The following is a 25,923-nucleotide window of genomic DNA, read 5'->3' on the forward strand; positions in this document are numbered from 1 at the left end:
TTCACCCACCCACACACTGTCAATGTTCAGCTGGCTGTCTCAAGTTGTCGATGGAAAATATAGCAAATTGGCAAGCAATGCATCAGTCACCTGCTTTTTTGCATCTGCATAGAATGGATTGGATAATGGAACAGATGCTTTGGTACCACCTGATGAGTAAGTTCATAGATAGTGTGAAAATTGGCGGGGTGGCAAATAGTCAGGAGGAAAGCCTTAGATTACAGGATGACATAGACAGGCTAGTCAGATGGGCTGCTAGTGGCAAGTGGAATTCAGTTGGGATAAGGGGATGTCATAAGATGTACTTGGCCAGACAAATATAGCAGGGGAATGCATGTGGGACCCTAGGAAGTACAGAGGATCGGGGGACCTTGGTGTGCATGTACATTGGTCCCTGAAGGTAGCAGGACTGGTGGATAAAATGTTAAAAAGGCATATGGTTTACTTACTTTTATTGATCAAAGCATAGAGTTTAGGAGCAGGGACATCATGCTGGAATTGTATAAAAAGTTGGTTTGACCACAGCTAGAGTATTGTATGCAGTTCTGGAATCCATCTTACAGGAAGGATGTGATAACACTGGAGAGGCTGCAGAGGAGATTTACAAGGATATTGCCTGGGCTCGAGGGTTATGTCAGTTATGAAGAAAGATTGGACTCAGGTTATTTTCCTTAGAGCAGAGGAGATTGAAATGCATAAAATTATAAGGAGCATAGATATGGGAGACAGGAAGGAAATCTTCCCTTTGGGGGGCATGTATTGAAGGGGCAGGAGGTTTAATGGAGATGTGAGGAAAAGTAACCAAGGTTTTGTCCAGTTCCAGCATAACCTCCTTGTTCACAGATGCCTAATCTGGAGTTGCTAAACGTTGCTGAAAATCTATCCCATTCAGCATGGTGTTAGTGTTAGTGAACATAGTCCTTTCAAAGACCAAGTCCCATGAGGGGGTTACTCTCTCTCTAATCCTGTCAAACTGATGCGTTTACCAGAGGTACATTGGATGAGGTGAAGTAAGTTTTGCCTTCTTGTTGGTTTCCTCATAATCTGCCAGAGGCCACTCAAACAGCTATGACCGTTAGGACTCAGTTACCATGATCAGTAGCAGTGTATTGAACAATAGGATCCAGAGTCAATGATGAGGGAAACTCCCTCCTGACTGTGTAACCTCTGTGCTGCCTCTCTGCCTCCGTCCTGCCAGCAGAGCAGAACACATGCAGTAATGGCAACGTTGGCGTCCGGGGTCATATCTGCTAGAGTGTGGTGAGTATGACTATATCAAGATACTATTGGATGAGCCTGTTTTCCCCATCTTGGTTCAAGGCCCAGTTGTCAGCAGGGAGTGTTTTACATGGTTGGCAGAGCTGGGTGCATACTGCTCCTGTTGCCGGTTCCTTACTCAATGCTAAGTGGGTTTGCCCAACTGCAATCCATTTTTTACATTTTTAGCCATTTAATAAAGCTGAGTGGCCTGTTAGGCAGGTTAAACCATCAAGGGTAAATGTAAAAAGCAGCAACAAGACTGGACCATGTGATCCCTGAAGTGTGCTGCCACAAACAACACGACCATGACTGACCTGTCTCAGCCTTTTGCATTAGTTCATCATAGTCCTCAACTCCCCAACATTTCAGAAACCTATTTAACTCCTCTTTAAATGTTATCTATCCCCCACAAGCCTCTGGGATGGATACTTCCAAATATTCACTATCCTCAAGGAGAAGAAATTCCTTCACATTTCTGTTTTAAATGAGTGTCCTCTCGTTCTGTTACCATGTCCCCATTTCAAGATTCCGTCATTATCAATATTTATCTACTCAGCATCTCCCATGTCAAGCCCCTCAGAATCTTGTATGTTGTGATAAGGTCACCCCTCATTCTTCTAAACCCCAATGAATTCAGGTCTAACCTGTTTAGCAGTTCTTGATAAGTCAACGTCTTTATCTCAGGAATTGGCCAAATGAATCCCTTTCAAACTGCCTCTAATACCAATAGATCCTTTCTTAAAAATGGACACCAAAGTAGTTTGTAGTATTCACTAGCTACCTGTACAGTTGTGATAAGATGTCTCTACTTTTAAACTCCAAACCCCTAGCAATAAATGCCAAAATTCTATTTACCTTCTCAATAACTTACTGCATCTGCATACTAACCTATCGTGCTTTATGCACAGAAAACCCAGATCCCTTTGTGTTGCACTTTTTTGGAGTCTCTCTCCATTTAAATAACTGTATGCCTTTTGATTTTTCCAACCAAAGTGTATGTCCTCACAATTTCCTACATTAAGCTTCATCTGCCAAGTGTTTGTTCACTCACTCAACCCGTTTCCATCCATTTACACATTCCTTATGTCATCATCACAGCATTCCCACTCACCTGTTTTTATCATCACAAAATTTGGATATGTTACAATCCAGCCCATCCATTAAGTCATTATTGGAGAGATTTCACCGATGGTAATGTCACTGAAGACAAATGATAATTCTCTCTTTGTTAGAAATGGTGATTGCTTACCAGTTGTGTGGTGTGAATGTGTCTTTCCACTTGTCATGGAGAGAGTGAGGATGACAGGTGCTGGAGAGTCAAAGTCAAAACGTGTGGCGCTGGAAAAGCACAGCAGGTCCGGCAGCATCCGAGGAGCAGGAGAGTCGACGTTTCAGGCATAAGCCCTTCATCAGGAGTGTGGAGGGGGAAAGGAGGCTGAGAGATAAATGGGAGGGGTGGGGATAGGGCTGGGGGGGATCATAGCTGGGAAGGCGATAGGTGGATAGTGGGGGGTAATTGGGATAGGTCGGTGGGGAGGGTGGAGTGGATAGATGGGAAGGAAGACGGACAGGTGGGACAGGTCATGAGGGCGGTGCCGAGTTGGAGGGTTGGATCTGGGATAGTGTGGGGGGATGGGAGATTTGGAAACTGGTGAAGTCGATGTTGATGCTGTGTGGTTGGAAGGTCTCAAGGCAGAAGGTGAGATGTTTTTCCTCCAGGCGTTGGGTGGCTTTGACTCCGCTGTGGAGGAGGCCCAGGGCTTGCATGTCCTTGGCAGAGTGGGAGGGGGAGTTGAAGTGTTCGGCCACAGGGCAGTGGGGTCGTTTGGTATGAGTGACCTAGAAATGTCCCTGAACCTCCACAAGTTGGCATCCTGTCTCCCCAGTGTAGAGGAGTCCACATCGAGAGCAATGGACACATAGATGAAGCATTTGGATGTGCAGGAAAATCTCTGCCGGATGCGGAAAGATCCTTTGGGGTCTTGGACAGAGGTGAGGGGGAGTATGGGTGCAGGGTTTATACCTCATGCATGATCAACAATGCCCTCCAGCACATCAGCTCCACTTCTCACTCTCAAACCCCACCCCTCCAACTGCACCAAGGACAGAACTCCCCTGGCCCTCACCTTCCACCCCACCAACCATTGCATTATCTTCCGCCATTTCCGCTACCTACAAATGGACCCCACAACCAGAGGTATATTTCTTCCCCACCCCTTTTTGCATTCTGCAGAGACCATCCCCTATGTGACTCCCCTGTCAGGTCCATGCCTGCCCACCCTCCCCTCCCGGCATCTTCCCTTGCCACTGCAGGAGTGTAAAACTTCACCCACACCTCCCTGCTCACCTCCATCTAAGACGACAAAGGATCCTTCCACACCGGCAGAGATTTTCCTGCACATCCAAATATCTCATCAACATTGTCATTTGCTCTCAATGTGGTTGCCTCTACATTGGGGAGACAGGACGCCAACCCACGAGTGTTTCAGGGAACATCTCTGGGACAACGCACCAAACAACCCCACTGCCCTGTGGCAGAACACTTGAACTCCCCTCCCACTCCCCTAAGGATATGCAAGTCCTGGGCCTCCTTCACCACCAAATCAAAGCCACCCAATGCCTGGAGAAAGAAAGCCTCATCTTCTGCCATGGGACCCTCCAACCACACAGCATCAACATTGACTTCACCAATTTCCAAAACTCCCCTGCTCCCAACTCATCCCAGATCCAATCCTCCACTTAGCACCACTCTCTTGAACTGTCCTACCTGTCCATCTTCCTTCCCAACTTCCCGCTCTACCCTCTGCTATGACCTATCACCATCACCCCACCACGTGCATCTACCTATCACCTTCCTACCTGACTACCTTCCCCCCAGCCCCACTGCCACCCTCTATTTTTCTCTCAGCTCTCTTCCTCCTCCACATTCCTGATAAAGGGCTTATGCCTGCGATGTCGACTCTCCTGCTCCTCGGATGCTGCCTGACCTGCTATGCTTTCCAGCGCCACACTTTTCGATGCTGCGTTTGGACACGGAGTGCTTCAGTTCCCTACCATCAACTATCCTGGGGGTTACCATTGACCACAAAACTGAACTGAACTCTCTATGTAAATACTACGGCTATCAGAGCGGGTCAGAGGCTAGGAATATAGCACCATAACTCACTGCCTCACTCCCAAAGCATGATCTACAAAACACATCAGAACTCCCCACTTATTTGGACAAGTGGAGCAGCAACAACATTGAAAACACCATCCAGGGCAAAGCAACCCACCTCACTAGCATCATATTCACAAACATCCACTCCTTCCACCACTGACACTTAGTAGCAGCAGTGTGTACCATCTTCAAGATGCACTACAGAGATCCATCAAGTTTCCTGAGATAGCACTTTCCAAACCCATAGCCATTTCCATCTCGAAGGACAAGGGCAGCAGATAAATGGGAACACCACCTCCTAGTTCCCCTTCAAGCCACTCACCATCCTGACTTGGAAATATATCTCCGTTCCTTCAATGCCGCTGGGTCAAAATCCTGGAATTCCCTCCATAACAATAATGTGGGCCAAACTACAGCACATGGACTGCAGGGCTCAAGAAGGCAGCTCCCAAATTCCTCCCAATGGCAACTAGGGATGGGCAGTCAATGGCCAGTCCAGTGACATACACATTACATGAAAGAAAAGGAATACTAAATGAACTGTTTGAAATGATACTTTTTAAGGAATGATGCCCTGAAACCCAGTTAATTAGTGAATGACCGCATCAGCCAAAGCACTTCTCCTCCTGGGAAAATCATTGTTGTTACTTTGATCCAATTTACAGGAATTAACAATGGACCCACATTTCAAATGACTACTAAACCTTACATCAAAATGTTGTAAAATACCTCAAATGAACTATTTTAAGGAAATGTTTCTGGTTAAAAATTCCCCAAGTTCCAAAGTGTATAATGTATCAATTTCTGAAATCGGAAGTGAGACAATACCTATGTAATTATCTTTAAGGAGAGAAGAGGGAAAACAATGTGGAAACAATCTATCATTTCTAAAAGTAAAGGTAATAATGGAGGATGGTGCGGTGGCTCAGTGTTTACCACTGCTGCCTCACAGCACCACGACCCGAGTTCAATTCCAGCCTCAGGCAACTGTCTGTGTCCAACGGTGAGCAGGTTAGGTGGATTGGCCATGCTTATTTGCGCACAGTGTCCAGGATATGCAGGCTAGCTGCATTAGCCATGGAAAATGCAGGGTGGTGAGGTAGACAGGTGTATCTGGGTGGGCTGCCCTTTAGAGGGTCAGTGTGGACTTAGTGGGCCAAATGGCTACTTGCACACTGTGATTCTCTTCTATAAGGCAGGAGTCATAAATTCTGAGCATCTCATGGTAAAGAACTGATTGCACCATACGTTTGTTTTGTTTGAATTGAAGAGTCACAAGTATGTTATAACCATTCACAAGAACTAATAATCGATTTATAAAGTAAATTTCTAGAACCTTGCATGAGTTCTATATTAGCAGTGAGACAGTGGTACAGTTAGAATAGAATCTCTACAGTGTGGAAACAGGCCCTTCAGCCCAACAAGTCCAGACCGACCCTCTGAAGAGTATCCCACCCAGACCAATTCTCCTACATTTATCTCTGACTAATGCACCTAACCTACACATCCTTGAACACTATGGACAATTTAGCATGGCCACTTCACCTAACCTGCACATCTTTGGGACTGTGGGAGGAAACTAGAGCACCCAGAAGAAACCCATGCAGATACAGGAGAATGTGCAAATGCCACACAGGCAGTCACCCAAGGCTGGAATCGAGCCCAGGTCCTTAGCGCTGTGAGACAGCTGTGCTAACCACTGAGCCACCATGCCACCCTGTCAGCTGTGACCTCGACAATGATATATTCACTTCAGATCATGGATGTTATTTTGTCGATCACAAGCATTTTTATTCACTGAGGATTTAGATGATACTTCAACTGAGACTGGTGCAGAAACATAAGTATTTTCCAAAAGGGTCCTTTTGGTAGGACAGAACTCAATAAGGAAAAGGTATTTGCCAATATGTTCCCTTCAAAATAACACATTTATTATTAATTAAGTATGAACGATGAACCACAATTCACATGGCTAAAAGGATACTGAAAATTCTGTTTTGCTCTATCTATCCTTATCAAGCCTAGGGTTAATTTTAATGAGGCCTCTGAGCTCCTGGACTCTGAACCTCAGTTGCTGTCATCAGCAACAACTGCAGATCCTGCCTTTTACCCAGATCGGCACAAAGCTCACACCTTGGACGAGATCAGCCCCAGTTTGAACCTATTAAGCAACAGTTCGGACGATAGGAACAGTCAGATTGGATCAGCAGTTTCCATTGCGAAAGATGCAAAGAAAACAGCAGCAGACCGGAGTTCAGCTAAATTGGAAGTGGATGGTAATGAAGATAGTTCAGCTACAGGTTTGTCACAGGTCAGTGAAGATTTAAATGTTTGCAAAAGAATTCTGTGGTAGACCAGCTGAACAACAGTATTCCTGCACCACATGGCCTTGCTCAGCCCTGCAGCCAAATCAGTTTTGTGCATGGAGGCAGCAGCCTGCAATATTTTTTGCTTATTACTAATTAAAAATGTCTTAATGAGGCTGTTGGAAAAGTGTTTCCTGATAGATCATAATAAATCGTCATTGCAGGAGAAAGTGATGCAAGCAAATTAAGGAGAGCATAAATATATTCCCTAGTTTGTTCAACCAGCTGATTTCAACCCAGGGCAGTAATGGTGAGAGTATTAAAAGTCACTGCTTCTTTCCCTTTATATAATTATGTATGGTTCCATTTGAAAGGTATACATAGATAGTTCTGATGTGTGGATGAGGTTTAGTTTAGTTTATAATGACCTGCATAGTTAAACAGTCTGATCATGATTCAGTCTTGGTTTTTTGGTTATCAAGCAGATGTAAATGAGTTGACACTATTTTTTAAATAATTGTGGCCACAAAGTCTAGACTTTGCTATCTAGGCTTGCAAAAAAAGGAAAACAATACGCTGGGCATGAACGTAACTATTGAGCTTCATGAATCACTGTCCATAGGGAATGCTGAGCAGCAGGGGCTCTGAAAAACATACCGTTACTGTTCCTTTGATATCACTCTGAAGGATAGTAATTTAAATAGATCAGTAAACAGAAAGACTGTTTTACCTCTGAATGAACAATTGCTGCCTGCTACTGTGTGCTGTCTTCACGTACTCGTGCTGAATGCTTCACTTTTCATTATTTAATGTCATTCCCTTCTCACCCCCACTCTGCGTTAACTAAAGAATTTAAACGATCAGTTGTGGACAAAAGTGCAGACCCGGTGTATCTTATTTTCTGACAGGGTCTAGCGTTCTTCATTTCAGTTTTGGTTTTGATGATCATGCTTCGCCAGCTTTGGAATCAGATTCAATCCATGATCTTTTCTTTTCTGGGTAGGAAGAATATTTTTCAATACGGTATCTTAAAGACATAAAGTAGTTTCTCTTACTCTCAGCTAAAACTGTAACCTGTAGATTATTTTTCAACTAAAACTTGGAGTAAATGAAGTTCCTTCACCTATTTACCTCTGGAACACATCAAGAATCGGACTCCCACTCTATTCCCCTGTACGTTTACCGCTTTCATTGCTCCCCTTCATTTGACTAACAGAAAATCAACATCACAGATTCTGATTGGTGATGTCAGTTTTTCCTTTATATCCTTGAAGTTATGAAATAATGAGAGGAAATGTGAATGAAATTACAGATTGGGAATCTATTTTGTCATTACTCAGGCCATCTAGTCATTGCACAGTCTGGTGCAGAATATTATTTAATTACAAAGATTCAGGGTTTAAGTTTTCTCAAGCTGACCTTTTAAATTCTCGCTAAATACCCTTTTCCTTCCATATTTGCCAAGCCATTGCAAAGAGACTTGGGAAATCTTTGCATGCTGATTGATAATCTCACTGCTGGTTTCATTAACTTGAGCCGCTTGGATTCTGTTGCTGAGCTTAAACCCTGTTGATCAATCCTCATTCAAAGTTGTTTTTGTGAGAGTGAGAGACTACTTTAATGTGGCATATAAAGCAATCCCAAATTTAATGAGTGAGTGGTGGATTAAAGTCCTAAAGATCTCCTCTGGATGAATAAAGTGTTTTCCTTTCTGAAAATGATGCATTTTATAATCAGTGTTGCTCATGAGATTCACATGCATTTGGAACTTGACTCATATGAGTATGAGTCACTGATTTGTCCATTAATTTTGATAAATATAGAGCATATCAAAAATTATATTTATAAATCGTATAAACATTGGTTACCAAAAAAAACCACACTGATAGCACAGCTGGATGAAGGCAAACTCACTGCCTCCTTCTTGGAGTTAAGTAGGGATGGCCAATAAATGTTGCCCCAGTCAGTAATGCTCATGTCCCACGAGTGAATAACAGAAAAGGAACTGCAACTTTTATTGCTATGCCTCATGCCTGAAAACTTATAAAGGTAGACCCCTTTTCTGAACATTTTTTTTCTTTCTATCTTTCTTCTTACCTTCTGCTGTTCATGCAGCTGATGTGTCAACGTGGACAGGGACTCAAGTTCCTGCCCATCAGTGCTGCTTCAAACTTATTCCAAGAACAGGTAGAACTCTGCAAGAGCAGACAACGAAAGGTACTCCCAGGTTACATTTATATCACAAGATTAGTACAGATATGATCCATTTACGTCTCTGCATTTGTTTAAAAACTGGGGATCTCGTGGCTCTGTGGTAGTGTCCCTATCTCTGAGCTAGGAGACCTGGGTTCAAGTCCCACCTGCTTCAGAGGTATATAATAATATCTCTGAAAAGATTAATAAGAATATGTGTGTGTATATATATATATATATATATATAAAATAGGGGGAGGGTTAATAGCAGCACCATTTCATGCTTGTATGAACTAAGTAAAACAGGGAATAGTGCCAGAGGACTAATGGAGAGTCAATGTTGTTCCTAATTTTAGGAAGGAGGGTGGTATAATTTCAGGCAACAATAGACTAGTTAGCATTGCATCAAGGAGAGGAAAGATTCTATTTCATTTAGTGAATGAAAATTTCCATAGCCAAGCAATAGCCTCACTTATAGAGTCATAGAGTCTTAGAGATGTACAGCACAGACACAGACCCTTCGGTCAACCCGTCCATGCTGACCAGATATCGCAACCCAATCTAGTCCCACCTCTGTGCACCTGGTCCATATCCTTCCAAACCCTTCCTATTCATATGCCCATCCAAATGCCTTTTAAATGTTGTATTTGTACCAGCCTCCACCACTTCCTCTGGCAGCTCATTCCATACACACACCAACCTCTGCGTGAAAAGGTTGCCCCTTAGGTCCCTTTTATATCTTTCCCCTCTCACCCTAAACCTATGCCCTCTAGATCTGGACTCCCCCAACCCAGGGAAAAGACTTTGTCTCTTTATCCTATCCATGCCTGTCATGATTTTCTAAACCTCGATAAGGTCACCCCTCAGTCTCCGACACTCCAGAGAAAACAGCCCCAGCCTGTTCAGCCTCTTCCTACAGCTCAAACCCTCCAACCCTGGCAACATTCTTGTCAATCTTTTCTGAACCCTTTCAAGTTTCACAACATCTTTCCAATAGGAAAGAGACCAGAATTGCACGCAATATTCCAACAGTGGCCTAACCAATATCCTGTACAGCCATAACATGACCTCCCAATTCCTGTAGGAGAAAGTGAGGACTGCAGATGCTGGAGATCAGAGCCGAAAAATGTGTAGCTGGAAAAGCGCAGCAGGTCAGGCAGCATCAAAGGAGCGGGAGAATCGACATTTCGGGCATAAGCCCTTCTTCAGGAATCAGCCTTCTCCCAATTCCTGTACTCAATACTCTGACCGATAAAGGAAAGCATACCAAATGCCTTCTTCACTATCCTATCTACCTGTGACTCCACTTTCAAGGAGCTATGAACCTGCCCTCCAAGGTCTCTTTGTTCAGCAGCACTGCCCAGAACCTTACCATTAAGTGTATAAGTCTTGCTAAGATTTGCTTTCCCAAAATGCAGCAACTGAATTAAACTCCATCTGCCACTTCTCAGCCCATTGGCCCATCTGCTCAAGACCCTGTTGTAATCTGCAGTAACCTTCTTAGCTGTCCACTGCATCTCCAATTTTGGTGACATCTGCAAACATACTAACTGTACCTCTTATGCTTGCATCCAAATCATTTATGTAATGACAAAAAGTAGAGGACCCAGCACCGATCCTTGTGGCACTCCACTGGTCACAGGCCTCCAGTCTGAAAAACAACCCTCCACCACCACCCTCTGTCTTCTACCTTTGAACCAGTTCTGTATCCAGTTGGCTAGTTCTCCCTGTATTCCGTGAGATCTAACCTTGCTAACCAATCTCCCATGGGGAACCTTGTCGAACACCTTACTGAAGTCCATATAGATCACATCTACCACCCTGCACTCATCAATTCTCTTTGTTACTTCTTCAAAAAACTCAATCAAGTTTGTGAGACATGATTTCCCACGCACAAAGCCATGTTAACTATCCCTAATCAATCCTTGCCTTTCCAAATACATGTACATCCTGTCCCTCAGGATTCCCTCCAACAACTTGCCCACCACCAACGTCAGGCTCACCGGTCTATAGTTCCCTGGTTTGTCTTTACCGCCCTTCTTAAACAGTGGCTCCACGTTAGCCAACCTCCAGTCTTCCTGCACCTCACCTGTGACTATCAATGATGCAAATATCTCAGCAAGAGGCTCAGCAATCACTTCTCTAGCTTCCCACAGAGTTCTCGGGTACACCTGATTAGGTCCTGGGGATTATCCACCTTTAACCGTTTCAAGACATCCAGCACTTCCTCCTCTGTCATATGGACGTTTTTCAAAGTGTCACCATCTATTTCCCTACAGTCTATATCTTCCATATCCTTTTCCACAGTAAATACTGATGCAAAATACTCATTTAGTATCTCCCCCATTTTCTGCGGCTCCACACAAAGGTCGCCTTGCTGATCTTTGAGAGGCCCTAGTCTCTCCCTAGTTACCCTTTTGTCCTTAATATATTTGTAAAAGCCCTTTGGATTCTCCTTAATTCTATTTGCCAAAGATATCTCATGTCCCCTTTTTGACCTCCTGATTTTCCTCTTTAGTATACTCCTACTTCCTTTATACTCTTCTAAGGAATTCACTCGATCTATTCTGTCTATACTTGACATATGCTTCCTTTTTTTTCTTAACCACACCCTCAATTTCCTTAGTCATCCAGCATTTCCTATACCTACCAGCCTTCCCTTTCACCCTGACAGGAATATACTTTCTCTGGATTCTTGTTATCTCATTTCTGAAGGCTTCCCATTTTCCAGCTGTCCCTTTACCTGCGAACACCTGCCTCCAATCAGCTTTCAAAAGTTCTTGCCTAATACCGTCAAAATTGGCCTTTCTCCAATTTAGAACTTCAACTTTTAGATCTGGTCTATCCTTTTCCATCACTATTTTAAAACAAATAGAATTATGGTCTCTGGCCCCAAGTGCTCCCCCACTGACGCCTCAGTCACCTGCCCTGCCTTATTTCCCAACAGTAGGTCAAGTTTTGCACCTTCTCTAGTAGGTACATCCACATACTGAATCAGAAAATTGTCTTGTACACACTTAACAAATTCCTCTCCATCTAAACCCTTAACACTATGGCAGTTCCAGTCTATGTTTGGAAAATTAAAATCCCCTCCCATAACCACCCTATTATTCTTACAAATAGCTGAGATCTCCTTACAAATTTGTTTCTCAATTTTCCTCTGACTATTGGAGGGTCTATAATACAATCCCAATAACGTGATCATCCCTTTCTTATTTCTCAGTTCCACCCAAATAACTTCTCTGGATGTATTTCCAGGAATATCCTCCCTCAGCACAGCTATAATGCTATCCCTTATCAAAAATGCCACTCCCCCTCCTCTCTTGCCTCCCTTTCTATCCTTCCTGTAGCATTTGTATCCTGGAACATTAAGCTGCCAGTCCTGTCCATCCCTGAGCCATGTTTCTGTAATTGCTATGATATCCCAGTCCCATGTTCCTAACCATGCCCTGAGTTCATCTGCCTTTCTGTTAGCCCCCTTGCATTGAAATAAATGCAGTTTAATTTATCAGTCCTACCTTGTTCTCTGATTTGTCCCTGCCTGCCCTTGACTCGCTTCTGTTGTCAACTGTACCAGTCTCAGATTGATCTCTTTCCTCACTATCTCCCTGAGTCCCACCCCCCCACCTTACTAGTTTAAATCCTCCCAAACAGTTCTAGCAAATTTCTCTTCCAATTTAAGTGCAATCCGTCCTTTTTGTACAGGTCACTTCAACCCCAAAAGAGATTTCAATGATCCAAAAATGTGAATCCTTCTCCCATACACCAGCACCTCAGCCATGCATTCATCTGCTCTATCCTCCTAATCCTGCTCTCACTAGCTCGTAGCACCGGGAGTAATCCAGATATTACTACTTTCAAGGACTTCTTTTTTAAATTCCTGCCTAACTCTCTGTAATCTTCCTTCAGAATCTCAACTTTTTCCCTTCCTATGTCTTTGGTTCCAATGTGGACAATGACCTCTTGCTGACCCCTCTCCCTCTTGAGAACATTCTGCACCCTCTCCGAGACATCCTTGATCCTGGCACCAGGGAAACAACACACCATTCCGAGTTTTCACTTCTGGCCACAGAAATGTCTGTCTATACCTTGGACTAGAGAGTCCTCTAACACAATTGATCTCTTGGAACCTGACGTACCCCACATTGCATTAGAGCCAGTCTCAATACCAGAAACTTGGCTATTCGTGCTATGTTCCCCTGAGAATCCATCACCCCATACATTTTCCAAAACTGCATACTTGGTTGAAATGGGAATAGCCACAGAAGACTCTTGCACTAACTGCCTACCTCTCTTACCTTTCCTGGAGTTAACCCATCTATGTGACAGTATCTGCAACTTTTCTCCCTTCCTATAACTGCCATCCACCACACACCATTGCTGTTGCAAGTTCCTCATTGCTTCTAACTGTCTCTCCAACCGATCCATTTAATCTGATAGGATTCGCAACCAACAGCATTTATTGCAGATATAATCCTCAGTAACCCTAAACTCTCCTTAAACTCTCACATCTGACAAGAAGTGCATATCACTGCAAAGGCCATTTTTGCTCCTTCACAATGTACAGACCCAGAAAATAACACCTTCTTATTCCTCTACAAAATACTGCTCCAGGTTAAATTAATAGTTATGGCTTATATTTTAAGTTTAATCAAGAGACATATCTCAAAAAATATATAATCAAGAAAGGACGCACACTACTCACTACTGCAGACTTTCTTTAGGCTACACTTAAACGGTTCACTTTTCTGATTCTGTGCTGTGACTTCACCCAGTTCCTCCAAAATCAGTTGTGAATTTCTCTGTTTGTTAATTTTCCCAGACGCTCTCCAATGTTCAGCAATACATGAATTCAAACAGCGTCCTCTGAACTGTCCAAATACTTTCCAATCTTTGGATTTTTCTGTGTTCAATTCAATCCTTCATTATTTTCAACCTAGAAACAAGCTCACATCTTTCAGTGTTTTCTGTCTCCTGTCATAAAACCCACAATTTAACCAAGTTTCCATGAGCACTCCAGATGGTCTTGTAACCCTGTCTTCTGACAGGTATTAATGTGAAATCACAGTTTCAGAAAGACTAACCCAATTATTTTTAAACCCCCTTTGTAGAAATTAACCAACATCCATATGCCACTCGTTTAAAATCTAAAATTTACAAAATTTATTCATAAACATTTATCACACTTCTCATCACAAAGCTTACCAATTCAGTTCAGACTTACTTCAAGATCCAAAGCAAGCAGAAATGTTTTACAAAAGTTAGAGTTCTGGCAGTAGGCCTAAATAATAATAAATTTAATAAAACCCAAAAGAACTGTGGATGCTGTAAATCAGAAACGAAAACAGAAGTTGCTGGAAAAGCTCAGCAGGTCTGGTAGCATCTGTGGAGAGAAATCAGAGTTAACGTTTCGGGTCCAGTGACTCTTTCTCAGAACACTGAGGAGCAGCCACTGGGCACGAAACATTAACTCTGATTTCTCTCCACAGATGCTGCCAGCCCTGCTGAGCTTTTCCAGCAATTTCTGTTTTTGTTTTTGACATTAATAATCTTGTTGGCTGATAATGTAATTGGCAAATGTATTTTGGGTGTAGATATGTGTGATTTGACACAATTTATTGGAAGAATGTGGAGGCAATTAATTATTTGGATAATAAGAGACTAAATAGGGAAGAAGAAAGAGGAATCTAGAGTATAGACAGACAAAGTTCTGAATGTAGCAAAGCAAGTTAATTCAGTCATAAAATAAAACAAGCATCACCATTCATTTGTAGACAAGTGATGTTCAACTTGTACAGAAAATTGTTAGACCACACCTTATTGTGCACTGCTCTAGTCTCCATATTATTTAAATAATATAATGACACTGAAAAATTTGCAAAAGGATAATACCAGTATTGAGATGACGCACTTAACAAGAAAGACTGACTAACTGAGATTCTTTTCAGTGGGACATAGGCTATTGAGGAATGACCAGTTGGATGTATTTTAGATTATGTTAAGATTTGATAGACACAGAGAAAATCTGTACAGTTGTGGTAATTCCAAAGTTGAAGTTTTGGAAAGATAATCACTGGCAAACCAGTAGAGTATTAAAGATATTTCTTTACCCAAAATATGTTATAATTGTGGAGCTCTGGCTGTAAGCAGCTGTTGAGGTCAATGGAAGGTACATTTAAGGGGAAATTAGGTAAGCATATGAGGAACAAAAGAAATAGAAGATTCTGATAAGGTGAGATCAAGAGTGCAAGGAGGCTCTTGTGAAATGTAAGCACTCTGTGGACCAGTTGGGCTATGAAACCGCTTTCTATGCAATAAGCACAATGATATAACTCTAATAGAATGGTAAATAGTGCAGTGTGCATTACGTATTAATATCCAAACTGACTCCAGAGCAAAATGAAGTGAGATTCATTTTCCATGGAGTCTAGCTAGACATTATTCACCTGATTTCACTGCCAAAGGAGCAGCGCTCTGAAAGCTTGTGATTTCAACTAAACCTGTTGGACTATAACCAGGTGTCGTGTGACTTCTGACTTTGTCCACCTTAATCCATCATCGGCACTTCCACATCATGTGCTTGTTTCACCTCTGAGTTTGAGTTCTGACTGTTGATGCAGCTTGCATTTACACTGTAAGTGTAGGTTCATTGCAAAGTGAAACAATTTGAAACCAAAGTGCTGTTCTCGTGTAAACATATCCTTAGATTGGTTCTCATGGAAGCATACCCTGAGATTGTTTCTTCACTTTCTGCTGGATAGTGCTTGTCCTCAACTTTATTTTTTTCATGGGAATCACCTCTCTTCATTGGTAGATTAGTATTCCAAAATGTTCCTCCAGTATGTTATCTTCCATCCTGGGAATAATGCATTGGAAAAACTTTATTTGAAGATATGAGGTAGTGCAAGAAATTAAACAATGCTTTGCTCATCTCCAGTCACAACTTTCAGTAAAGAACACTACCACTGAAGAAAACCCTTTTCTCGATCCATAACATCTTTAGGACTTTGCTTTACTTTTTTCCTGCTCTGATACAATAGCCGTTATGTGTTTCTGAGATTGGTTGCTCAGTTCAAAAGCTGTTGTGCTTTTTCTTTTTCTAAAGTATAACTTTATCTGAATATAAATATGTCAAGATAATTACTAGAAATTGCATTTTATTCTTGTTTCATATGACAAAGTTTTCTATCAAAGTATGCTGACAAACATTAACTTATTCTTTCTTGTAAAGTCTCTAACACATGGGACTTAAAAAAACCAGCAGTATGTTGATGCTGAGTAAATGAATTCATGACAAAACAATGAAACAGCTAAAATGCTGCTCTGTTTAGTCTATTGAAGGAGAATGCCATAACAGTCAATTATCCAACAATTATATAACAATGTTTGTCTTAAATTATACTTTGACAGAGGCAGTGTTTATAGAAACAGAATTGACTGGTTCAGCATGTTTGCTTCACTGAAATATTGCAGGAGAATTCTAAATTGAGAATATTTCAATTAACAGAAATATCTATGATTATATGACGTCATGATAAATTTGCTTTTTTCCATTATACCTTAATCAATATCTTTAATTTCATATATCAATCCATCTTCATGACCTGAGCTTTAAACTTTGGAATCCAGTACGAATGATTCCATTTTTTGTTCCATTATTATACCCCCTGCAATGACTTTTGTTGTTCCCAAAATACTTGTTACACTGAAAACAGCAGAAATATTCAGAGACTCAAGTCAGGCTGAGAACTAAATTTCATTGTTCCACAGATAGATGTCCATTGCCAAGGCTGCATCATGAGGATGTGTTACAGGAAAAGCAATAGGATGTGCTAATGTGACACAGATGGGGAATTGACACAGAAAAAATATACCTCAGAAAATCCAGTATCAATCAAAGAAAACATAACCACTTGATTTGAGAAGTACAAACTGCCCGGTTAAGGTGCAACTAAATTTCAGCAGTGCTATAATTTCTTTTGTTACATCTTTTCAATACAGTATCTGAAATTGAAGTTACAACAGACCTGTTATCTCCCAGTGGAAAGATCAAAGTCCACAAGTTGGACATAGCTGAGTTTATATTTCATGTTGTTCATTGGATTATCTGACGGGCAGGCATGTTTCACCATTGATTCAGCAAGAGATTTTCTGTCCTTGGCATCAGTACAGGTTGACACTTCTCCTGTTTAATGTTTGCTGTAATGTTCTCGGACTGTTTTGTTTCCATCCTTTCCTGTCCCAAAGATGGTGATTTGTTCTCTATTACCTTGGAAATTAATGATACTCCTCAGCAACTCACTCTAAAAAAATTCTCCATAATTTAAATCCTTTATTAGCTATTGCTGCATCAATGGGAGTAATCCCAGCATTTCATGTTAGCCCATAAAATATGGAGGCAGAAGTAGTCCATTCAGCCCATTGTGTCTCCTCTGCCATCCAATGAGACCATGGTAAATCTTCATCTCCATGAAGATTAGTGAATCTCTTCATTTTCTGCCTTTTCCCCAGAAGCATGGGTACCCTTACGGATCAAAAATCTGTCCATTTCAGCACTGAATATACTTCATGACACGGCCTCTACTGTCCTCTGCGCTACAGAATTCTTTAGATTCATTACCCTCTGTTGAAAAAGAAAGCCTCCTTGTCTCTGTCTTAAATGGGTGACACCTTACTCTGAGATTATACCCTCTGGTCCTAGACTCTCTCACAAGGGGAAACAATCACTCCATATCTACTTTATCAAGACCCTGCTCTCATTTTTCTAAATTCCAAAGTCCATAATCTCACATCTTCCCATATTATATTCCATCTGCTAAGATTTTTTTCCCACTCACTTAACCTGTCTGTATCCCAATGTAGACTCTTTTAGTGCCATTCTCCCCACTTACCTTTCCCATGTTTTTGTGTCATCTGCAAACCTGGTAATAATATGTTTACTTCTGTAATCAAATTGTTTATATGTGTATTGTAAAAGTATTGTGGCCCGAGCACTAATTCAACACTCCACTAATGACAGACTGCCATTCTGGTAATACCTCCTTTCCCTCAATTCTCTGTCTTCTATCATCTTTGTCTTCTATAACCAATCCTCAATCCATGTTCTAACCAATACTGTGGGCTCTTCTCTTATTAAGTAGCCTATGTGTGATACTTTATCAAAAGCCATGTTTTGCTCCTAACTTTATTCATCTATCCAAGGCATCATTCTTTTTAATCAATGGTATAAATTTATGTCACTTTCATGTCCTTGATTATTTATCCACTAACGATCTGCTCCCATCCCTGTGCTTTTCTTTCTGAATATATTACCTCGCACTTACTCATATTAAGTTATATCTGCTGCCTCCTGCCCTTTCCGCTAACATCTCTGCATCATCCTTAACGTGTGTCAACGTTTCTATATTCAGCAGAATTTCAGATTGTGTTTACTGTGCTCAAATCCAAATAATCTATATTAACCAAGAACAAAGATGAACCCAAAGCTGAGCCCTGGAGTAGATCATCTGCAACCCCCCTTTCCATTCGGAGTGACCAACACTAATTTACATTCATCCTGACATTCATCAATTACTTACAGATTAGTTGCTGGTCCTTTCTTTTTTTTTCTTGCAGTTGCTTTGATTGGCTGAGTGTTTGTTGCTGTCTATAGTTGTTTAATGTCTACACAGCAGTGTGCCTGGTGGTGAAGGTGGTTTTGTTAACTTCAGGACTTCTGTACAAGCAACTGTTTGGGTCATGTGGGTGCACTTCGATTCCTCCAGTTTACACAACCTCACCTCATGAGAGGAAGGGATGAAGAGGGTCAGTCAGTACAATCTGGCTGATGTAATGGCTGAATGGTTGGCAGTGTGAACAAGCTGTGAGCTGTTGTTGTCAGACTTGACAAGCTGAAGGTGCAGTGGAAAGTTTGAGTCTCAGCTTTGTGTCCTGACTGACAGGGAACGTTGATAGGTGAGTGGTGGGGGTGTAGCACTTGGCAGGGTATGACATTTAAGGATGAATTCAATTATCCTGGCCACTCACATAAGCTTGTTGAAATTCACAGTGCAGCATGTTTGTCTTTGAACTTATCCTCTGGAATAACCCTCCACAGGTGTGAGCCTTCTCAGTAAGTGGGTGCTGGTTGTTCAGTTCACTTGAGGAATATAAGACATGCTGGTTCCTTTCTGCCTTTCACGAACAGGTCCCCATTGCAGCTTCCAACAACGTTTGGAGCTCACTTTCTGCCCTGCTGTGCCATTCTGCAGTATTTCCATAGTGACTGCCACAAACAGATGAGGCACTAAGTGTGTGTACACACCAGGAGGAGAGTGTCACAACGAGCTGCTGTTACTGGTCAAGTCCGGGTACACTGGAGGTGAATCTGGGCAAGGGTGGAGTTGTGGGTGGGGGTATGGGGGGGGCAGAGAAAGAAACAGCAGCAGCAACTGCCCCAGCCCCCGCCCCTAACTCTGGGAAGGACCATCCCCATGCAGCACAATGACTGGAGAGGGATAGGCAGGGAGTGAGTTTGGCAAAGCAGATTGTCAGCAGGTCTGTCAGCATCTGTGGGGAGTGAAGGCTGAGGAAGGGTCACTGGGCTCGAAAAGTTAACTCTGAGTTTCTCCAACAATTTCTGTTTTTCTTTCACCCCCTTCCCAGGGCAGCTTTTTTTAAACAGTCAGTCCTTAAACTGAGGAGAATCTAAATCTCCTGGTTATATTTTTTCTTTTTTCCCCACTGTTAGGCGGTAGTGCTTATATTTTTCCCAGCACTCATTCTGTGCGTACGGGTGTGAGACACAGTGAAAGACAACAGGTGTATAAATCTTTATTAATTTCACCACCAGCAGGAAGAAAGGAAACACCCAAGTGGCCAGTGACTAGCAGTGCCCTTCACATCAAAGGGCAATGCTGTGTGATCAAACAGTGAAGGGGAGGGCACCTAGGGCAGCTTTACTCCCTGCCTGACTGTCAGACCCACTTCAACCACTACACACCTCCCCTCTAAGAGGTATACGGTACCTTTCATCAGCGCTGAGTAAGCAACACGTTGCTAATGAATCAATAGCATTATTAGCCCAAGGTGCATGTTAAACAGGATGAGCTGGATGTTAAATGGTTGGGACTGCATGATGTGCAATCCCTGCAGTGCTCTGGATACTTGTGCATCACTTGTTTTTAGGCACTATTAACCCCATTGAGTACAAAAGACAGGAAGTTAGATAAATTATTTCCATTGGTTGGGGATTCTAGAACTAGAGGTCATTGTCTGAGAATTAGGGCCAGACCTATCAGGAGAGATGTCAGGAAGCACATCTACACACAAAGGGTGGCAGAGCTTTGGAACTCTCTACAACAGCATTTGATGCATGATCAGATGATAATTTTAAATCTGAGATAGATATTCTTTAAGAAATGTATTAAGTGATACGGTCAAAGGCGGGCATATGAGATTGAACCATAGATCAACCACATTTCATTGAATGGTGAAACAGGCTTGAGGGGCTGAATGGCCTCCTCCTGTTCCCGCGGTGCCATCTTATATGAACTAGCTCAGTCCCAGCTGGAGTACGGTGTCCGATTGGGGATCCCACATTGTGGAAAGGATGGGAAAACTTTGGCTAAGGTTTAGCGTAGAGGAAAATCATTGCATTCATTCTGGGAATGCGGGATAGATTGGAGAAAGTGGGCCTGCCTCCCAAGACCAGGAAAAAGAGATTGGATGGAAGTGATTTGGTACGGTGAAGGCTTCGGGAAGGTTCAAAGGAGATAATGGACCGTTTCAATGATGGAGCCAAGCTTAAGGCGTTTAGTGTTTCCACGTGGACTGTACTGGCTGAGTAAGTCATAGCCCTGAGAAAGGGGGAATGGAATACAGGGACATGAGATAAGCGGAGGAATGAGATTGATTGAATGAAGAGAGATGAAGGACACCATGTGGCCGAGTGGCCTCTTCCTGTGCTGCACTATTTCCTAATTCTATGACGAGCTGAACATTCTAGCAAATAATACTCCAGCTGGTCTCTGTAATTCCAGTCTTCAAGGTCATCGCCCACTTTGTTGTTACATTTAGCTTCGCTCAGTCAGAACGTTCCGCGGGAAAACAAAACTACCCGGGCGCTTTAGAAATGCAACTTTATTCCACGGGCGGGTCCTACAGACTGGGCGCAGACGCTCCCTGTAACGGGAAGGGGTGGACAGCTGGAGAAATGGGAGGAGGAATGTCTTAAGTCTGGTGTTTCGAAGGAAGTCGAGGCGGGGAATGAGCTGTCGGATTATTGGAGTGAATGTTGCGGCCTCCCACCCACGCGAGGGGGTTTTGTCCACTTTAGGACAGACACAGAGAAATGTCGGAAACAAACACAGAAAGTGCTGGAGAAACTCAGCGGGTCTGGCAACCTCTGTACAGAGAGAGAGGAGAGTTAATTCTGCTTCCTCTCCAGACCTGTTGAGTTTCTCCAGCAATTTCTGCGCCTGTTTGCGATTTCCAGCATCCGCAGTTTGTCAAATTGTTGTTTTAACGTTGTTACAAAGGCACAGGAGCTGTGAGATAAACGAGACGGCATTGTTTCAGCTCCAGAGCAGGTACATGGATACAGCAGCCCCCAAACCCCTCTGTTAGCCCGATCCTCCGGTGGGTCTGGCCCCGAGGGATAGGGCACTGCCCGCTCAGATGCCAAGGCGCTGGGGATGGTGTGGCTGGGGGGATTGGGGGGGGGGGGGGGGCGGAATGGCAGATCAAACTGTCAGGCTCCAGGGGAGCTGTTAATGGCCACTGAAGTAACCGAATGTCTTTGTGTCTCCCTGTTGCAGACTGGTTCTGATGACTGTGCCACAGGCCAAAGCGAAGATACAAGCGGCGGGGGGCAGAAAGTAGGAGAAGGAAGTCGCCACGTGTTCTCCTTTTCCTGGTTAAACTCGCTGGCTAAATAGACAGAGAGGGAGAGAGAGAGAGAAAACACCACATCCAGGCAAACAGCCGAACCCTCCCAAAACAACAGCGGGAACTCATTGCGAAGCTGACCCCTGGGTCTCCTGCTCCAAGTTGGATAACTGTTGGGTCTTTGTGCTTTGGTGACCGAGGGCTTGTTTAATTCTGATGGGGAGTACCTGCCCAAACTCTCTGGTGGGACAGTCTCCGATATCATTCCCCCTCGGGCTCGGCAAATACTAACCCTTTCAATCGTCCCCTTGAGCCGGAGCTAGAGAGCGCCAGAAGTGAGGCAGAGGGGTTGGGAGTGGGGGGGCTGGGGGAGGGAAGGGGAGGTGGGAGAGTGGGGGTGGGGAGATGGGGGGTGGAAGAGTGGGGGTGGGGCAAGAGGGTTGGGAAAGGGGGCTGGGGGGAAAGGAGAGGTGGGAGAGTGGGGGTAGGGGCAAGGGGGGTGGGAGAGTGGGGGTTGGGAGAGTGGGGGTGGGGAGCTGGGGGAGATGGGAGGGGTGGTCGCCTTCGGACAAAACGTGGGACGTGCGATTGGCTGGATCGCCTTCCCAGGGGTTGCCTGAGGGTTGCCTGAGGGTTGAGTGCACTGAGTAAATGCTTCCTTGTGGCTACAAGCCTCGGAAAATGCAAGAAAGAACCAAAGGGCGATCTTTATTCAGGGTTTCCGCGCCCGGTGATCCGCGGGCACCTCCCTCTGCTATGTCAGGCTGAATTGAACAGGACATTGGCTCCACAATAAAGCATAAAGCAGCTTTTATTAAAAAATATAAATATCAGACATTCTCTTACACATTGATTGAGCACCGATACGTTTATTCACTACAATTCTACACTGGACTGTCAGCTACAGGATTGGGTTGGTTGAACTGCACACTGTAACAGTTTAGCGCTATAAAAATAAACACTAGTGTCAGAGCAGCGCTATGATTGATGTTCTTGTGGTGGGGCCACCTCCCTCCCTCTCTCTCAGCCGATGAGCTCCATTATTTTGCGGTTGGTGTGAGCCTGTTGTTCCATTTGCTCAGCCCTGGCCATTTCCAGCACTTCCCGGAGAAGGTGGAATGTTAGATCCAAGGAAATCGGAGGGTCGTCTAACCTCTTCCCTCTGTCTAACATCCCACCCCTCTCGGCCTGGTATCTGCTGCTAACTTGCTCCAAGTCTCCAACTGGGTCTCGCAGAATGTGCTTCGGGAAAGTTGGATCAGAAAGGACCATCTGCCAGCGGGCGGGAGAGACCCCAGCGCTGTCCTTGGAATCTTTGGCCGGGAGCATGAGGTATTCCTCCCCATCGCGGATCCAGAATGGACCAAGGGACTGTTGGAGTGCTGCCTGGGGATCCGGGCGGGTCCTGCTGGGCGTGGAGCTATCCAGGGCTCGGCAATGCCCACTGCGGAAGAAGAGAACAAGCAGGATAACCGTGTAGGACAGCAGCGGAGTCTTCATGACAGGGGCTGCCAATCTGCAAGACAGAACCAGATATAAACTGTCACCAAATCCTAAACTGACACCAAATCCTAAACTGGCACCAAATCCTAAACTGCCAACAAATCCTAAATTGTCACCAAATCCTAAACTGACACCAAATCCTAAATTGTCACCAAATCCTAAACTGACACCAAATCCTAAACTTGGCACCAAATCCTGAACGGCACCAAATCCTCAGCTCCTGTCACATTCATCCAACCACGGGCCAGAATTAGGCAGCATTTCGTTTGTCTTTTAGTGAGTGGGTAACGGATCATTGAGGGGATCACTTCACTTACTGGAACTTAACGTGAGCTCAAAGCCCTGCCACAGGAACTGCACCCGGCGCCTCTCAGAACCTTTGCCTCCTTGCTTTCCAGTTGACTTTGACCCATCATTTCAGGTGAAATCATTGACAGCAAATTAAACAGGGTAAATTGGCGAGCCATTTCCGCGTGATAAATGCGGAAATGTAAACGTTGCCATGAGCAAGAAATTACACATAAACGCGCACACACACATCCTGCATGGCCAAGTCTTTACATCTTAAAATAAAAGCTCCATGTTTCAAATTAATTATCTGAACCAGTTTGTAAACTTTTTTTTTGTTTTATTTTCCTTCTCAAAAGCCCAGCCGCCTCTGTAACCCAGTGTTAACGAGAATAAATCACACAGAGCAGTCTCAATCATGTTGACACGACACGAATCGAGTTAACAGACACCAAAATAATCCGGAAATCTTGGAGTTTATATTGGAGACATGCTGTGTTTCGAATAGAAAATGCCAGTCAAAAATTCTGTCGAGATTTTCCTCGCGTTCTTTTCTTTTGAAAAGCAAGTCCCTAATCGACTCCAGTAACCGCCTCATTTTGAGGCAGGATAAGAATCAACTTCAGATTGCATTTTGTTTTTAAGTAACAAATGGATGGAGAATGATTAAGAAATACATACCGTGTAACTTCTTAACGGCAGAGGATGGTCTGGCCAGTGCTGCAGTTCGCTCCCTGCAGATGAGATTGCAAGCTGGTAGGAAGTTATTTGGGGGGACAGACTGATTCCTGGACTTTTATACTTGCTTCTCAGCTTTGGGTATCACGTCTGTAGCCTGCTTAATGACGCAGAACATGGGAGCATGGTGCCGGCACATTTATGAATGAAAAGGGAGGGGGAGGAGACCACTCTCTGTCTCTCTCTCTCTTTCTCTAATATACACATATATACACACTTTCACACAGGCACACACACACTCTCTCACACACATACACACTCTCTCACACACACACACTTTCACACAGGCACACATATACACTCTCTCACACACATACACACACACATTCACACAGGCACACACACACTCTCTCACACACACATACACACACACTCATTTTCTCACAGGCACACATACACACTATCACTTTCACACACACACACTTACACACAGACACACACACTCTCTCATACACTCTCATACACACACTCTCTCACACACGCTCTCACACACTCTCACAGTCTCTCTCACACTCTCTCTCACACTCATACACACATTCTCTCTCACACACACTCTCTCACACAGACACACTCTCTCACACACTGTCTCTCTCTCTCACACACACACTCTTTCTCATACACACACTCTCTCTCACACACACCCACTCTCTTTCTCTCTCTCTAACCGCGGGAGGACTCCACTCCCCAGCAATCGGTAATTTGTGAAACCCACAGGTTCATATAGAGAACCAGCCCCCTCCCCACCCCACCCCGATTGAAACCAGGTTAACAGCAGACTGACGGCGAGAATGAAGCCCAGATTATCCAGTTCTGAGGAAGGGTCACCGAACCCGATACGTTAACTCTGATTTCTCTGCATAGCTGCAGCCAGACCTGCTGAGCTTCTCCAGTAATTTCTGTTGGTGTTTCTGCCCAGATTATCGTCCATTTCAAAACCTTCGGGGTTCGTTTTGAGGAGTGTTACAGGGAGCCCGAGCCACTGAAATTGGAGATTCAGAGGGGAAATTTCGAGTTGTAAGGGAATTGGAGCTTGCTCGAGGCTATTAGTGCTAAGGGTGGGTTTGGGCATTTCCCGTATTCACAGTTGGGGGGCTCTGACTGGGGCTGAGTGAGTTTGGCAGAGAGACAGAGCGGTTTGAAGTAGAGAGAACTGTCCGAGGTGCTGAAATCTCCAGCCCGGCCAATTCTCCCTGAGCCAACTGGGTTTCTCTCGTTTCCGCTGCTGCCGAGGCTGCTTCCCCTTTCTGGTTTTCAGGAAAACATTTGCAAAGAGACAACTACTTCACAGGAAAAGGTTTTGTGCGGAAGGAAATGTACATTCTGAATGAAATGTGCACCCTAACGAATTTCGCGGCACGTTGCTGCGCGGCCAGTCCAGCAACAAATAAACAAAAACAGAAAACTTTGATGAATGGTTTTCTCACGCATTTTGAGGTGATAGTGATTTGAACCATTTTGCTGGGCATACCTTGGAAGATCTCTCACAGCGTTACTTCAACACTGCCCGACTGTAAGAGTCAGATTCCCTCCTGTACGTTTTGAATCATTTCTTATAGAGCCGAACAAAACAGACCCCTCTCCGTTCGGATGAGTCGGTCTGTGAATCAG

General features: G+C 43.8%; 2 protein-coding genes across 4 annotated transcripts in view; one reads left to right on the plus strand and one right to left on the minus strand.

The window, feature by feature from the left end:
• Nucleotides 1-22,126, plus strand: part of trim55a (tripartite motif containing 55a) — an 82,588-nt gene extending 60,462 nt beyond the window's left edge. Inside the window, exons 9-11 of one of the 3 annotated variants that reach the window (XM_087985809.1) lie at nucleotides 6,441-6,731; nucleotides 7,635-7,725; nucleotides 21,717-22,126. In XM_087985809.1, the coding sequence (XP_087841935.1) occupies nucleotides 6,441-6,731; nucleotides 7,635-7,725; nucleotides 21,717-21,727 (393 nt within the window). In that variant the 3' untranslated portion in view covers nucleotides 21,728-22,126. The remainder of the gene's footprint in view (nucleotides 1-6,440; nucleotides 6,732-7,634; nucleotides 7,726-21,716) is intronic. The other 2 variants (XM_043689271.2, XM_043689272.2) reach the window with 2 other exon arrangements.
• A 308-nt stretch (nucleotides 22,127-22,434) lies between these two features.
• On the minus strand, nucleotides 22,435-24,469 carry crha (corticotropin releasing hormone a). The gene is made up of 2 exons (XM_043689273.2): nucleotides 24,259-24,469; nucleotides 22,435-23,302 (listed from the first exon to the last, which is right to left on the minus strand). Exon 2 carries the CDS (start codon nucleotides 23,284-23,286, stop codon nucleotides 22,810-22,812), a length of 477 nt encoding a protein of 158 aa, XP_043545208.1. The 5' UTR covers nucleotides 23,287-23,302; nucleotides 24,259-24,469; the 3' UTR covers nucleotides 22,435-22,809.
• Nucleotides 24,470-25,923: the final 1,454 nt, after the last annotated feature.

The sequence above is a fragment of the Chiloscyllium plagiosum genome, unplaced genomic scaffold (genome assembly GCF_037043375.1).
Source record: "Chiloscyllium plagiosum isolate Xiang-an unplaced genomic scaffold, Cpla_swu_hap1 HiC_scaffold_4, whole genome shotgun sequence".
In the NCBI taxonomy this organism is placed as follows: Eukaryota; Metazoa; Chordata; class Chondrichthyes; order Orectolobiformes; family Hemiscylliidae; genus Chiloscyllium; species Chiloscyllium plagiosum.